Below are 12160 nucleotides of genomic sequence, written 5' to 3' on the forward strand. Positions count from 1 at the left end.
GGAGCACGCTCAAGCTACAGCAGGCAACGTAAGTGCCCATTCCTGCCTACAGTCTGTTTTCGGAGTTCAGATTTTCTGACTGAGCATGTTTCTTCCCAAATGCCCACCAACACGAATGCCCACTGCATCTGGTGCTACCTACCCTGTCCAAACAGTACAACACAACACAACACAGCAGGCCCGTCATTCCTAGCAGAGACAGGGTGACTCTTTAAAACTGTTATTATCCTGAAATGGGGTAGGGTGGGGAATGCGCTGCAGGAGGGGGAAATGAATCTATGCTGACCTAGGAAAGGCCGGCCTAGTACTGTGATGGATGAAATAGATTTAAAATATCTGCTGTTCTGTAACCCAGTGCATTTTTACTGTGGTCTTGTGAGCACTCATACAACTAAAGGGCAAGAATGTGGACTTTCCAGCTATGAGCTTGTGAAATGTTCCCTGAAACAGTCCCTCATTCTGTGCATAGTATTTTTCTCCCTCCAATTAAGCCAAATACTCAGGCATTTTGTAAATTGTCTTTGAGAATTGATTTGGTTTTTTTTTTTTATAGGCTTTGTGCCTATAAAAGCATGCAAGATTGTTTTCGCTGAGATTAGGCAGGGCTGCTGATGAAAAATATTTATCTCTTCCTAGGATTTGTGTTACAAAAATTTCATCCTTGAGGTTGAGAGATGTGTGTTGGCAGACAGATTCCAGAATCTTGCACAAATTCACTTCAGGTAACCAGAAACAAAGGTTGACTTCATTGAACAGCAAGAAATAGTGTTTGATATGTTTCAGAGCCGACATCTTATTCTTTACAATCCCAGACCTATCAACAAGAAATACACTGACCATCTACTATGTCCTCAATAAATAGTTGTTGATTCAAAAGACTACTTGCTGCATGTACATGTATTATGTAAACAGATTTATGTAAATACATGTGCATGTGTTTTACATGTAAAACACATGCACATGTATTTTATTTTAAAAAGATTTTATTTATTTATACATACGTTTTTTGAAAGGAGGAGTGCCGGGACGGACAGACAGTAGGACAGGAGAAACAGAATCTCTCCAGCAGGCTCCATGCTCAGTTCAGAGACTATGCAGGGCTTGATCTCATAACGGGGAGATCATGACCTGGTCTCAATCCAAGAGTTAGAGGCTTAACCAAATGAGCCACCCAGGCACTCCCTTAAAGATTTTGTTTTTTAAGTAATCTCTCCACCTGACGTGGGGCTGGAACCTACAACCCCTAGATCAAGAGTTGCATGGTCAGGGTGCCTGGGTGGCTCAGTGGGTTAAGCTGCTGCCTTCGGCTCGGGTCATGATCTCAGGGTCCTGGGATCGAGTCCCACATCGGGCTCTCTGCTCGGCAGGGAGCCTGCTTCCTTCTCTCTCTCTCTCTGCCTGCCTCTCAGCGTACTTGTAATTTCTCTCTGTCAAATAAATAAATAAAATCTTTAAAAAATAAAAATAAAAAAGAGTTGCATGGTCTACTGACTGAGCCAGCCAGGCGCCCATGGTACATTTTAAACTCATTATCAAATAGCTCTTATTCACCAGTGTTTACATTATAAACATTTCACCATAAGTGAAAACTTTGGTATCAAAAACTTGAAAAAGTCTGGCTGTCATTAATTAAGTAAAAAAACTGCCTATTTCACTCGCTCCTGCTACCGGCCTTCATTGAAGATGGGGGAAAACGGAAATGCACATCGCCTGACAGCATGACCCCCTTAGTTGTAGGAAACAAACCTCAAGTAACAGGGTTTTGTTTGTTTTTAGATTTCACGAACACGTGGGGACTATTCAGGGCTCCCCTTAGTACTGAACGGCGCGGTGGACTCGGAAACTTTCTAGCGGCCTTTCTCAGCCGACACACAAAATACCGGATTTAGGTTTTTAGCTTTTACACCGGGATTACAACAAACCCCACAACTCCGGAGCACACACACCCCGTCCAACCTGGGACTCCGCGCGCTCCTGGGACGCCAGAGGGTCGCGCGCGGGCTGACGTCAGCGGACAGGAAGGGGCGGAGCTACCGCCGCCTTGGCGGGAAAAGAGGCGCGCAGAAAGACACGTACCCCCGAGCCCGCCATCAGCCGCCGCCAGCGTCCCGGCCCCGCAGCCGCGTGAGCGCCATGCCCGCCCCGGGCTCCGAGCGGCAGCGCCCGCCGTCGCCGTCGCCGCCCGCGGCGCAGAAACCGGCCGCGGAGCCGCAGCCGGCACCCCACGGGGAGCTGCAGTACCTGGGGCAGATCGAGCATATCCTGCGCTGCGGGGTCCGGAAGGATGACCGCACCGGCACCGGCACGCTGTCAGTGTTCGGAATGCAGGCGCGCTACAGCCTGAGAGGTGACCCCCGCGCGCCGCGGGCGAGGGGGCTTGTGCCCGGGTGGGCTCCGAGCGGCCGCTGAGGGCGGGGAGGCGCGCCTGGGAACTGCTGGGCTTTGCCCTCAACCTTTGTTCCTAACGTCGATCCTGGGAGCTCCTTAACCCCGCTTTGCAGACCCTCAAAACAGAGACTCGGGGGCGCCTGGGTGGCTCAGTGGGTTGGGCCGCTGCCTTCGGCTCAGGTCATGATCTCAGGGTCCTGGGATCGAGTCCCGCATCGGGCTCTCTGCTCGGCAGGCAGCCTGTTTCCTCCTCCTCTCTCTCTCTGCCTGCCTCTCTACCTACTTGTGATCTCTCTCTGTCAAATAAATAAATAAAATCTTAAAAAAAAAAAAAAAAACAGAGACTCGGGTTAGAGGAATGATTTGCGTAACGTCAGGAGTGACAGAAGTGGGAGGTGAAACCAGGTCCTTAGGCTCCGAGTCCTGTGCTTACCCTGGTCGTGTCTGCCCCAGAGTGGACACGGTCTGGTAGTGTTCGCCTCATACTAGAGAGTGGGAGAGGGTTTGCCGGGGCGTGCGCTCGGACGTGGCTAGAGGTTCCCCTTTTTTCTCCTCTTCCTGTCTGCCCGGTCCGGCCTTTCTGTTTGGCAAAGTTTCTAAAAATTAGAGTGAAGGGATAAGGGCGGGCCAAGGGCCGCGGAAAGCGCGCGAACGGAGAGGCTGGGCGGGAACTTGTGGTTCCAGTCAGTTTTCCCGTCTGGTCCGCACTAACCAGCTTTCCTCTTAAATCTCGAAACAGGAACGCCAGAGGACGAGTAGAAGTTCTTACTCGTCTTTTCCATTAAAACAGGATGGCTCCCGAGAAGTTTCTCTTGGCTATTAGAGTCAGGCTTTCAGGGGACAAAGAGGAGTGTGGGGGGGCGGGGTAGGCGAGACTAATTTTCTGGACACAGGTATAGGGGTGGTTTTGAGTAGGGAGAGACGCCCTGTTAGTAACGCGGATTCACTGTGGTGAACAGGGGGAGGACCCTCAACCCCCCAACCATTCCAGAGACTGGAAGATACCCAGGCTGCGGGTTGGACTTGGATCTGCCTTAGGGCAGCTTCCTGCAGCTCCACACAGTGGCCTCCAGAGAGCCACAGATCTCGTTTTTTACTCCAGCCCATCCGTTTAGACCGAGCTCAAGTTACCTTTCTGGTCTCTGGCTTCCAGGGTGCTTAAAATAGAGAAAATAATGCTCAGTAGGCAGTACTGATAAAAGTAGGTGCTTGAAAAAAAAATATCTCCTTGTTAGGTGATAAGGTGAACTGAACAGGTAGTGAATTTAGAGATAAGATTTTACATTTTGATCTCTCTGCTGCTTGATGCAAACTAATACATTCCCTCCTGGTGCCTGTAAAATGGAGATCTTAAGGATGCCTCAAGGAAGGTTGTTTGGAGGCTTCCATAAGGTCATGCATACAAGTATTTAAACGGTTACTATTTTTGGTACACTAAAAAATAGAGGTTAATTTGCTTTGCAAATAATTAAAAACTATGCTTTAGCTCTGGTTAGTGTGGTATCCACTGTCTCCTAGACCTGAACAAATCTTCCCTGGCAGGATAATCAAGGAAGAGCCCTGGGAGCCTTTAGCATTTGTTTTAGGGCACATTTTCTGTGTTGTCTTCACACCTCTGTGAAGGAATCACACTAACTGGGAAGTAGATGGTAGCTCTTTTCCTGTCCACATGGGCATCCCTGCCTAGCTCGTGCCCCATCTCACCGCGTGGAATTCCTGTGGTGGTCAAGGGATTGGGGAGGGCAGTCTCAGTCTGAATTGTGTCACTGACTTAGGCAGTAGTCTGGGAGCTCCATCCAATTCTGGGGCACCTATGCGATTGCAGTCATAGTTTTCTAGTTGGTCCTGTGGTCACTCAAGGGCCTTATGTCCTGGGGGCAATCCTCCTCTGCAGAGAAAGCTGGATGATACATTCTAGTTTCCCATCTTGAAATTACCTGGCAACCTGTTTTTCAGATGAATTTCCTCTGCTGACAACCAAACGCGTATTCTGGAAGGGTGTTTTGGAGGAGTTGCTGTGGTTTATCAAGGTAAGGAAGCTGGTATTGGAAAACAGTGTGTTCTCAAACCTAGCACCGTGGTCCTTTTAAAAGTCTGATCCTGTCACTTTTCACCTGCAGCCCTAGTGGATCCCATTTTACTCCGTAAGGTCAGTAAGACCCCACTCACGGGGCGTTCTGTCCCAGCTCTAGCTTCAGTGAGCCACTCACCTTACTCCACCCACCTGTCCTTGCTGATCTTTGAGGACATCAGGACATTCCCACCTAGGACTCTGGTGCTTGCCAGTGCTGAACCTTCTTCCTCTACATGTAGCATCACTCACTCCCTCACCTCCTCCAAGTCCCTGCTGAATGAGCCTTCTCTAACTTCCCGATCTAAGACTGTGATTACCCCCTACGTACAGGCACACATCCCTCCCACCCTCCTTAGATAAACATTATCAGCTGATACATAATGTCTGCCCTCTCCTTTTCCCTATATAAGGGGGGAAGGTAGACAACAAATGAACAAGGAAACTGTTAGAAGTTCCATGAGGGCAGAGGATTTGTTTTTTTCCTATTCATGTTTGTATCCCCTGAGCCTAGAACACAGCCTGCCATAGAGTAGGTACTCAACATAGATTGATCATTCAATATAAATCCCAGCCATGTTCTCATATTTGTATAAGCAAGAAGGATCTCTTGAGTAACAAGCTATCCCTCTTCCAAAGAGCCAAGTAGGTACCTCTGGCAGAGGCCAAAGTGCTTCCTCTTGCTCCGTCTCCTGGTTCAGACCAGTGATATTCCGGCCCGTGCTGTTCAGAGGGTATATGAGGAGATGGGCTCAGTTCTGGGCCATGTAGAAGCTGGGATCCCTTCTGCAGAGCATGCAGTGTGGTGTGTCTGATCTTAGGCCAAATGAGACCCAAGACTTCTTACTACATTTTAGAAAGAGTTTATTTAGATTTGGATCCAATCCTGTCTTCCCTTACTTCCATATTCTTGAAGTGTTTTCTTCTGTGTTGTCTTATCTCAGCTGGCAGTGAGTGTCTAGTTCCAGGTACATCATCAGAAATCTCAGAAGAGCCCCTTTGTAAACCAGCTAGAGCCCTGTCAAATGGAAGAAAAGGGAGGCATTAGAAGCAATATGGGAGGGAGCATCTGGGTGGCTCAGTGGGTTAAGCATCTGACAAATGATCTCAACTCCGGTCTTGATCTCAGGGTTGTGAGTTCAAGACTGGTGCTGAGCTCCACCTGGGCATGGAGCCTTGTAAGATTTTGTTTATTTGAGAAAAAGGAGAAAGAACAAACATGAGTGGAGCGGGGGAGTGGGAGAGGAACAAGCAGACACCCCGGATGAGTGGGGAGCCCAATGCTCCCCTTTGATCACAAGCCCCCGAGATCATGACCTGAGCCAAAGGTAGATACTTAACCGGCTGAGCCATCCAGGTGACCCCATGTTGCCTACTTTAAAAAAAAAAAAAGAGGGGCGCCTGGGTGGCTCAGTTGGTTAAAGCCTCTGCCTTCTGCTCAGGTCGTGGTCCCAGGGTCCTGGGATTGAGCCCCACATCCGGCTCTCTGCTCAGCAGGGAGCCTGCTTCCTCCTCTCTCTCTCTCTGCCTGCCTCTCTGCCTACTTGTGATCTCTGTCTGTCAAATAAATAAATAAATAAATCTTTTAAAAAAAATTTACATGGGAAAGATTGAAAAATGACTTATTGGAGGTGAAAAAGATAGTACAAACTCAAAAACAGAAGGGAGGAAACAAGATGCTCAGAAATAAAATGGATTCCCTGGTTTTATCTTAATTTACCTTGAATTCAGGATTCCAAGTACTCTTTACCAGGAATGTGCCAGACTCTCTGATAGAGTTGCTCCCTGGGTGATGGATGAAACACAGTCAGGACAAACCCACACTGCGGCTAGCATCTATAGGCAAGATGGAGACATGGAGTCTGTGCTGAGGGTAGGCTCTGTTGAGCACTGAGCACTTTCTGTGTTCTCTAACCCTCACAGTGTGGGGGTGCAGCTGTGTTCTTCCCTGGGTGGGGACGGCGAGGCTAGGGGTCAGAGAGCTGTCAGAGAAGAGTGCTGGAGGGCAGGCCTGGCGTGTGTGGCACCGTTCCTGTGCTTGTCACCATGACAGTGCATCATACCAGGAGGCCGCCGAGGTCTGTCTTTGACCTGAATGCACGATCAGGACACATGTTGGGATGATATGGGCCAAATTAAGTGATAAACATTGGCTTGTGCTTGGGAAAAACAAAGCCCCACCTTAACTACAAATATAGGTTGGGGTAAACAGAACTTTATAGTGCACCTATGAGCTAATGTGACCAGTCAGTCAATCTGTAAGAAAAGCTGATACTGATTAGGCCAGTTATGACCTCCATACCAGGTCTAAGATCCGTTGAACAGATTGAAGGTGAGACATTAAATACATTTTGGGGGATCACACTTATACAAAACACATTTGTTAAAAAACACAAAACCTTTAGGTGAGGTGGGAATAATGAAAGGACTTGGAGGTGTTTAATCTAGAACATTTAGTTGAGAGGAAGAATCCCTTGTCCTGGAAGCAATTCCAGGAGACTGTCCTAGGGGCCCTCAGAAAGTCTGGGCTGGGACTGGCCCATAAGGACAGGACGCACCGTGTGGGACATGCTGAGTGGCTATCTCTGCTGTGTTAGCACAGGCCAGGGGAGCAGTTTGTGGGAGGCTCTTGGGGTGTCAGCTTCTTCACTCAGATGCCTGCTCTGCTCTCCTGTCTCTTGCAGGGATCTACAAACGCTAAGGAACTGTCTTCCAAGGGAGTGAAAATCTGGGATGCCAATGGGTCTCGAGACTTCTTGGACAGCCTGGGATTCTCCAACAGAGAAGAAGGGGATTTAGGCCCAGTTTATGGCTTTCAGTGGAGGCATTTTGGGGCAGAATACATAGATAAGGATTCAGGTGAGAAAATCGCGAAGCCTCACATTTCCTGAGCACCCAACATTGTATGAGTTGGCCCCATTGTTTCAAGTGAAACTGGGGGCCAGTGTCTACACAGATACCGCTGTCTGCGGAGCTGATGTATAACTTTGACCTTGTGAGAAGCTGTTTCAGATTCAGGTAGAGGTCAGATCACACTCTTGGTTGTTAGCATTTATTGGGTACTTGGTACTTTCCATAGTTTCATTAGCAGATAGCTACATGGTGGGTCGGTTGGTTGCTGTGTTGGGGAAATAATGTAGGAAGAAGCCTCAGGATTGCCTTGTAGTGGCTTGATCGCCGATTTGAAGGCTGAGCCACCCCGCACACTTTAGGTGGTGCTCATGTAATAGTAGTTCTTGGGTTACCCTTTTCTCCCTGCCCTTCTCGGGTGGAAGAAGATGAATCATCTTACTGCTGGACATCCACCTTAGTCTCATGGTGGCACCATTTGCCCCCATCCTTTGACCCTTCCTCTCCTGCCTGTCCATGAGTCAGGTGTTGCAAAAGCAAATGCCTACCTCCTCAGTATGTGTGCGCTGAGTGTTTGTGTGTGTACACACATTTGTAGGAAGTGCTAGCTTGCTGGCTGGACAGAAACCGTTGATAATTTTTAGCACCTGTACATTTATATAAGCACCACAACCAAAATACAGAACTGTACTATCACAGTGCATCTTTTTCTTTTTTAAGAAAAGAAATTTTCTATTTCTTTGCCATTTGGGGGATCACAAAATAGCAAATTCCTTTGCTATTCCTTTTCCTGAAGCTATGATCATGACAGGACATTCTTCCCCCCAAAATTAAGAACAACTGGACTAGACTATAGTCTGACCCCAGTAAGCGCAGGTTTAACCGGAGGGGATATGAAGCTCCAACTTCTCAGACTTCGCAGCTCCCAGTTCCATTTCAGAAGGAAAGCAAGGAATTAAAGTCCAGAGACCAGAAATGGGAGATAAGTACAGGGTGGTGTGAGAGTTACAGAGGTTTCTTGATATTTATAAATTAGTAGGTGTTTGGTTGCTAAGTTGTAATTTTAGGTGGAAGCATTGGGAGAATAGCATTGAGACCACTGTCCTCTGTTGGAGCATGTGTGGAGTGGTATCTTCTATTTAAGATCCAGTACTTTCCTTGGCCGCAGAGTGTGATGGAATGGTTGATGGGTATAGAGACAGCCCCATGAGGACCATGGAAGAAACTGATTGCTGGGATTGGAGAAAATTAGCAGTGGGGAGGGGGGCTGGCACGGAGGGGTGGCGCCATGACAGATATTTAAAGGATTCTTTTGTAGGAAAGGAAAAAACCTTTGTTATGGCTCCAGAGGATAGATATCAAAGCCCTGAATGCATCATCAACCCAAGAGAGCTGAGGAATTTGTAGAGTGCCTTAGATATCTTGTAGCATGACCTCGGGGGCCTTGGTAAGATGATGATGGATGGCCTCTAAGGTCATCTCATGAGATGCTGTGATCAACATGTGGCATGTCTTCTCTTGACAATTCCACAGATTATTCAGGTCAAGGAGTAGACCAACTGCAAAAGGTCATTGACACGATCAAAACCAATCCCGACGACAGAAGAATCATCCTGTGTGGCTGGAATCCAAAAGGTTGGAAACATCCCAGTTATTCTCTTGTGTCCAGAGTGTCCACTAGCACAAAGGGAAGCCCTGTGGCTTTCACATGGAGGCTGCCAATAGAAGGCTGGACCCTCAGAACCACCCCCAGCCACATGGCTGATGTTTCCCTGGGCAAGTCACTCTTGGCCACTTGTCTACCTTCAGATGATGGGGTTGGATGAAGATGATCTTAATATGTGTATTGATAGTTCTTTTACTCCAAAGAGGGTTTTAAATTACCTATAAAAATACATCTTGGATTTTAATTAACAGTTTAAATTGGGGTGGATGAAGTTTCATATCTCCTCCACCTGGCTGTTAACATTTCAACAGTTAGAGTAAAATTAAATTCTACCAAGGTGTAATAAATATTACCAGAGTGGAATATTTGCTTTTCCAAAAGAGAATTTGAATACAGACTTTGTGCATGGGATGCCAGTTTCCTGTGGCCCCTGGGAATGAATGAATTCTTCCTGCTTGTAGTTGGCGCCACGAAGGCAGCACAAGTAATTTTGGCTGGATGACTGTGGCTTTAGTTACGAGCGTACATCCACAGACATCAGGTGTTGTTGGATGGGTCACTGTAGGCATGGTGCCATCCGCAGGATTGGAATGGTCTGCTTTTGATTTAGGTGGTGGTGTAGTTCATGAGGTCACTGGCCCAGTGGCCTGTTCTCATCTCCCCCATAGGAGCTGGCTCCTGTATTCCTGTTTTGTGTGTAGCTGCATTAAGACTGCCGGCACCTCATTTTCCTTTGTGCTGGCTCCTCAGATCTTCCTCTGATGGCCCTCCCTCCGTGCCATGCCCTCTGCCAGTTCTACGTGGTGAATGGTGAGCTGTCCTGCCAGCTGTACCAGAGGTCAGGGGACATGGGCCTGGGCGTGCCCTTCAACATCGCCAGCTATGCCCTGCTCACCTACATGATCGCACACATCACAGGCCTAAAGGTGGGCTGCGCCCTGAAGGGAATGGGGGCTACCTGCCTGAACCTCTGAGCTCATAGGTTATTTACTGTGGAAAAATTCTTGCAGGGAGGTCAGTGTCTGGTTAGTTTTAAAATGTGATCTGTGTGAGAGACAGCTGCTCACCTGGCAGCCTTCCAGGGAGGCTTCCTGTTTCTGCGGTCTGTTTAAGCACACAGGTTGGTGTGGGTTATATACGAGACAAGACAACTTTTGTGAACATCAACTTTTCTCAAAAGCTACGCAGGTGAAATTGCTTTCTGAAAAATGTTGGAATGTTTGCATAGTCTACATAATGTGCTTTTAAATGATGTGTCTGAAAGGAATTGAAACTAAAACATTTGCCATTTTTGCTTGCTCCCATTGGATTTAGCCAGGTGACTTCGTACATACTTTGGGAGATGCACATATTTACCTGAATCACATTGAGCCACTGAAAATGCAGGTAAGAGTGGTATCTGTCACACTTTGAATTTTGGTACCTTCTCTTGTTAAGACGTTGCCTTCTAGAACATCCCTCATGTAACAGACCTTCTGCTCTGTGCTGGGGCAGAGATACAATGCCCTGCTCCAGCTGCAGGGACAGGTGGTAGGCAGGCACAAGGCATTGAAATGGCAATTAAAAATAAGAGTGTCTGATGCTTAATGAGCCCCAAGGGGAAAAAAAAATTAACCAGATCCTTTTAGCCCCTTCCAGATGAGATACAGGTTTTGGAAGTTCCTCCTTTGTGGGAGCTTGGCTGCTTTTGTGTAGAGGGTACCTTCGGGGTTTGTCCAGTGGCTTCTGTGGCCATCTGCTCCAGTTGTGCTGGACAGAGTGATGAGGTTAGAGCCTGTGTCCGTGTCCCCATTGCTACCCTCTGTTCATTCCAGGAACCCCAGCTTACATCCTTTTGTCAACAGATGTCATCTTACCTCACCCTCTTTGCCAGGGACGGTTGAGGTAGGGATTATGGGACTCAAATAACCATACTTGGGTGCCTACCAGGAGTTACAGATGCAGAAGTGAAAAAGTGTCCCATCTTAATAAATTTACCAAGAGCAGTCAATTGTAAAATGAGCCGCAAGGCTCCTGATGCAGTGTGATGCCCCCAAAGATCCTTTAGTCTCCATGTGTGGGAGAGAATCTGCCGGTTACAACCCAGGAGTGTTGCATAAGCCGGGGCAGATATCTGCACTATTACACTCCTGTGAAATAATACTTTGTCGATAATACTGTGTACTTGTTTCACATGGAGCAGAATTAAAGCAGGTTGTACAGATAATGGCAAAATAATCATCTCCTAATGTTTCTAGCTTCAGCGAGAACCAAGGCCTTTCCCGAAGCTCAAAATCCTTCGAAAAGTTGAGACAATCGATGACTTCAAGGCTGAAGACTTTCAGATTGAGGGGTACAGTCCTCACCCGACTATTAAAATGGAAATGGCTGTTTAAAGTGCTCTTAAAGGAGGTATTTGAAGGCTATTCAGTCTGTAGGGTTTGGACTGAGTCCCCAGGTGAAAGCAAATGAGCTCATTTGCCCTAGAGGAAGAGGGAACTAGGTCAAAAATCTCTTGGTGACCAGCATTTATTAACTTGTAAGAATGTTGCCATTGACAAACATAACCTTGCTTGATCCTCTTAGCAACAAAATGCCTTGAATTTGGTTAACTCACTGAGGACATGTGAAAATGCCGAGATGGGGACTCAGATGAGAATAAAAACTGGAATACTCTTAAAACATGTACATGCATTTCAACCCCCCATTTTTATGAAGGTCCATGAATTTCAGGAATTAACATCAGCTCTTTCCCCAAATCTGAGCAAGCTGAACAACACCAGCATTCATTAATAATGTACAGTTGTGGTTATGAACATTTAAAGTTATTTGCTTTATATATTGCTATAATAAAGATGTGTTCTGCATTCATCTTTTTAAAAAAGTTTTTTAAATTCTGTATTGCCATTCTGCTCACTTCCTGCCTAAAAGATTAAGTGAACCCTCCTAAATAAACACAAGCTCTATTCTCATTTGGATACAGCTTAGAGGTTTAGTATATTTTAGAAATGGAGAATAAACTGTATTTTGCCCTATTTTTCTGCAGTTCATCTAATTCTGGTTGCATTTATCATAGCATATAATTATTTAGGATACAGTTTTAAGGACTATGGAAAAATAATGTATGAAATGCCATTTTCCTGCCCATTATCACTGTCATGGTTTCAGTATGGTGTGAATCCTCCGCTAGTACCCTTAGAGCAAGA

The 12160-nt window shown here is 46.8% G+C and overlaps 1 protein-coding gene across 1 annotated transcript; it reads left to right on the forward strand.

The window, feature by feature from the left end:
* The first annotated feature begins 2022 nt into the window (after positions 1-2022).
* Positions 2023-11932, forward strand: TYMS (thymidylate synthetase). The gene is made up of 7 exons (XM_032310228.1): positions 2023-2347; positions 4345-4418; positions 7144-7318; positions 8843-8944; positions 9726-9901; positions 10290-10361; positions 11213-11932. Exons 1-7 carry the CDS (start codon positions 2134-2136, stop codon positions 11348-11350), a joined length of 951 nt encoding a protein of 316 aa, XP_032166119.1. The 5' UTR covers positions 2023-2133; the 3' UTR covers positions 11351-11932.
* Positions 11933-12160: the final 228 nt, after the last annotated feature.

This window comes from Mustela erminea, chromosome 13, assembly GCF_009829155.1.
Source record: "Mustela erminea isolate mMusErm1 chromosome 13, mMusErm1.Pri, whole genome shotgun sequence".
Classification (NCBI taxonomy): Eukaryota; Metazoa; Chordata; class Mammalia; order Carnivora; family Mustelidae; genus Mustela; species Mustela erminea.